This window comes from Xiphophorus couchianus, chromosome 20, assembly GCF_001444195.1.
Source record: "Xiphophorus couchianus chromosome 20, X_couchianus-1.0, whole genome shotgun sequence".
NCBI lineage: Eukaryota > Metazoa > Chordata > Actinopteri > Cyprinodontiformes > Poeciliidae > Xiphophorus > Xiphophorus couchianus.
The window spans coordinates 949994-953899 of NC_040247.1; the positions used below are offsets into that span (position 1 = coordinate 949994).

Below are 3906 nucleotides of genomic sequence, written 5' to 3' on the forward strand. Positions count from 1 at the left end.
TGAGGGATATAAATACTAGAAATGATATGAATATTTGGGCCGATATCGATATCCAATATTAGTATCACTGCTACGTCCGATTATCGATATTAACTGATATTATATGTATTTCACTATCGTTTTACACTTTTGGGGGGAAAATGATCAGAAACAGATGGCACCAAGATAAAAATAAATATAGGTTGTTTTTTTATCAGACCAATACCAATTATCCTGCATCCCTAATAATTAGTTGTTGTTTTTATTCCCTCTTGAATACATTTGTCAAATATATGAAACTTAATTAAATGCTAATAAATAAACTAAAACAAGCAATTTATCATCTTACTTTCTCCTCACATTTATCTAATAATTATACCTGCAGGGGTCTGAAAACTGTTGCACTGATTCTACAGTCTCTGCATGGATTTATCAGACTTGTCTGTAAATAACGCTCTGCTTGTCTTTCAGGTGACGAGGAGCCGCCTGCGGTGTCGTCACTTCGCTGCAGCGCCGCCTGCAAACCTCAGCTGCACCAGCTGGAGCGCAGCGACGCTCATGCAGCTTCCCTGTAGCCCAGGCTGCCAGCCAATCGAGGAGGGAACGCTGGGTCATGCCGCTGTTGATTTGAAGATAAAACCATAAGACTTGAAGGGTGCTGAGGAGTCGTGGAGCTGCAGGCAGAGGGAACGCTTGTCGTGCATTTGTGGTCAGACCACTATCTACTGATTATGGCCACTGCTGATTCCAGGCTTATGTGGGCCCAACAACCACCACGACCCCAACACTCGCTTCAGGAAAGATTTGTCGGATCAAACTAGAGGATTTCTGAACCGCAGACCAAAGTTGACATCCAAAGACTTGATCTGCTGGTTCATGCAGCGTTTAGATGTGGAGACAGTCAGACAGCAACATGCAAGAGGACCGAAGTTGCAACATTTGTTACATTTTCAGCTGCTGCAGTTCTCAGATTTTAGAGATTGGAGGATTTCTCTTACGTCTTTGGCTAAAAACCTCAAGTCATTTTTCCCGCTAGCTCTAAACTCTAGCATTGTTGTTCTGGTTGCATTTACCCAGGATGCACTGCGCTGTAATCCATTCCTGCTTTTGTAGCAGTCTCTGGTTTGCTTGAACCGAACCAGAGTTCACTTCAACCCAACTGAGACCTGAAGTTTGTTGTTTTTTCAGAGTTTGATTAGCATCAAACGAACTAAACGGACTAAAGCATGGGTTTATAAAAGTAGAGGGAAATCAGCTGAACTTTTAATATTCTTGGTTTAAAATGTGTTTTAATGAAGTGCTACTTTTTATGTAAATGTTTCTGGTCAATCTTTTTGACGTTTTGAACAACAAACTCTATTAAGCTAATCTCCCTTCACAGAAATGTAATTTATGTTTAAACATTGCAGCAACAATTTGTTGGACATCTGGTTAAAAAGTGGTTCTATGACCTGATAATGTGATATAATATAAATAGAAGAGTTTTATTTTTCTCCTTGAGTTTATGAAAAGCAATTTGTTGTATTTTTTTACATGTTTGTAACCTGTGTCACTCCTGCAATATTTTCACTGTGGTTTTAACATTTTCCAAGTGTTTTACATTTATAGATAACAAGTTTCATGCTTTCACTCTTAATCCACTAAGGAATAGAAGTACCTGGAGAGGAAGAGTGAAAATTAAATGAAGCGGCTCATTGGAAGATCTTCTGACTGACTTTTAAATCAAGTCAAAGATACGTTATTGATCCCAAAGGGAAATCAAATGTTGCTGAAACTCATTGTACCCAAGGTTCTACAAATATTTGTTTTATTCTGTTTTATTCTGTTGGCTGTGGGCAGGAAGGATCTCCTGTAGCAGTCTGTGCTACAACGGTTGTGAAGAAACCCTTGACTGAAGATATTCTGTTGTTGTAAAGCATTTTCATGAAGAGGGTGCTCTAAATACAAGTTCAGTTCAGATAGAGCATAACGAAAATTGTTTTCATGTGCAACAATCGTGCCCGATTACTTAAATAAAACATGAGAACATGAGATAGGATGGAAGATCTCTGTTTCCTCACCTAAGTCTGGAGCCGCCTTGGTTCGATTGGAGACTAAGGTTGCAACATTTGGTACATTTTCAGCTGCTGCGGTTCTCTGTCTCACTGCTCTGAATCAAACCAACCAAACCCTTAGGAAAAAAAACCTGTTCCCCTCCTCACCTGTGGGGACGCTGCACCAAGAACCACTGAAGGAAACAACATGAAATCATCTTTAGAAAACACTAAGTGCAACTTTCTTCACAAAATATAAACAAAAATGAAGTGGTGTCAGATTTTAGTGGTTGGAGGATTTCTCTTTTGTCTTTGGCTAAAGACCACGAGCCATTTCTCCTGCTGCCTCTTGACTCTTGTTTGGTTGCAGTTACCCAGAATGCCCTGCGCCGGCCAAACACAGGAGGACAGCTACCTTGACTTTAATACTGAAACACACTCCACTTTCTTTACAGTTTGTAAAGAAGAGTTTTATGAACACTTGGGTTATGCAAAATATAGAGAAACTCAAAATAGATTTTTATTAATTACTGATCTTCATATCAGCATTGATGACATTCTGGTTTGGCCTTTTGTAGCAGATTGACAGCCCTTTGAACATGATAGGGGTCAGGTTGAAGAACTTGATTTTTCAGTATCTTGTGTGTCTGCCAGCTGCGTCTCTCAGAGCAACACATCGTTGCATGGAGTTGATCAGATTGTCTATGGTGGCCTGTGGAATGTTACTCCATGCCACACGGAGCTGACCCACATTGCCAGGAACTGGAACACGTTTTTTTACATTTTGTTTAAAGCAAGATTTTGAGCATTGTTAAAGTATATAAATATATATATATATATATATATATATATATATATATATATATATGGACATATATACAGATGCATCAAAAAAAATACAGTTAATAGGGTTAGGGATAACATTTATTGTGCCACAGTTACAGATTAAAGTAGGAAAAAGGGTTAGTGATGGAGTCTCGGTTCATACAGGAGAAATGCTTGGTTTACTTTTAGCAGTTCAGTGGGTGGAAGAGGTAAGACCATTAAAATCAATCATTTGCTCAGATTCTAGTTCTTCATTAGTCAGTTTGCAAAATAATATCTGATTAATATCTAATATATCTGACAATAGACCAGATATATTTGAAATACGACAAACACTTTATAGAATCAATATGATGGGGCTAAAAGTAAGTCTTATATGGGTTCCAGCACATCATGGGGTTAAGCGATATGAAACGGCAGACAAGATGGCTACAGAAATTACCAGTCTGCAAAGGATAGATATCAATGTTAGTTTTAGTATAAGAGAAATAAAGGGTATAATTAAACAAAAAAGAAAAAGTTATGGATAGAAGAAAGGAAAGGACGGTGGTTTTATAAAATCCAAAAGAGGATTGGGAAAATGAGAACAGAAATAAACAGGAGAGAAAAGTTCATTATTTTCATGTACAGAATTGGACATACTGAACTGAATTGCTCAATAATTTTGATAGGGAAACATCAGACAGGGTAATGTGATTGTGGGGAATTTGAGACAATAGAACATGTTATTTTGCATTGTAGGAATTACCAAATTGAGAGAAAAAAAATTATTAAGAACCCTAGTAGTAGGAAAAGGAAATTTGACATTGTCGATTTATTGCAAAAGATTCAGGAAGCAGAGGATATCAGGGTATATTTGATTTTTTGAAACAGTGCAAGTTGTATAATAGGACATAATAGTTTTCTTTTTTCTTGTCATGCGGTCCACACTCCTTACCGGTTGGTGGCGGTAATACTGACAAAACGTCTTTTGCCAACCGCCAAAAAAAACCACGTTTCTTCTGAAGGAGAAGAAAAAAAAGAAAACTGTTGTTGATACTTTTCCTCCAGACCAACAGGTGGCGCTGTC

General features: G+C 37.8%; 1 protein-coding gene across 1 annotated transcript in view; it reads left to right on the forward strand.

Annotated features, from left to right (window-relative positions):
* il17rd (interleukin 17 receptor D) overlaps positions 1-2012 on the forward strand; it is a 45800-nt gene extending 43788 nt beyond the window's left edge. Inside the window, exon 16 of the mRNA XM_028003783.1 lies at positions 451-2012. Within this exon, the coding sequence (XP_027859584.1) occupies positions 451-554 (104 nt within the window). The 3' untranslated portion in view covers positions 555-2012. The remainder of the gene's footprint in view (positions 1-450) is intronic.
* The last annotated feature ends 1894 nt before the right edge of the window (positions 2013-3906 follow it).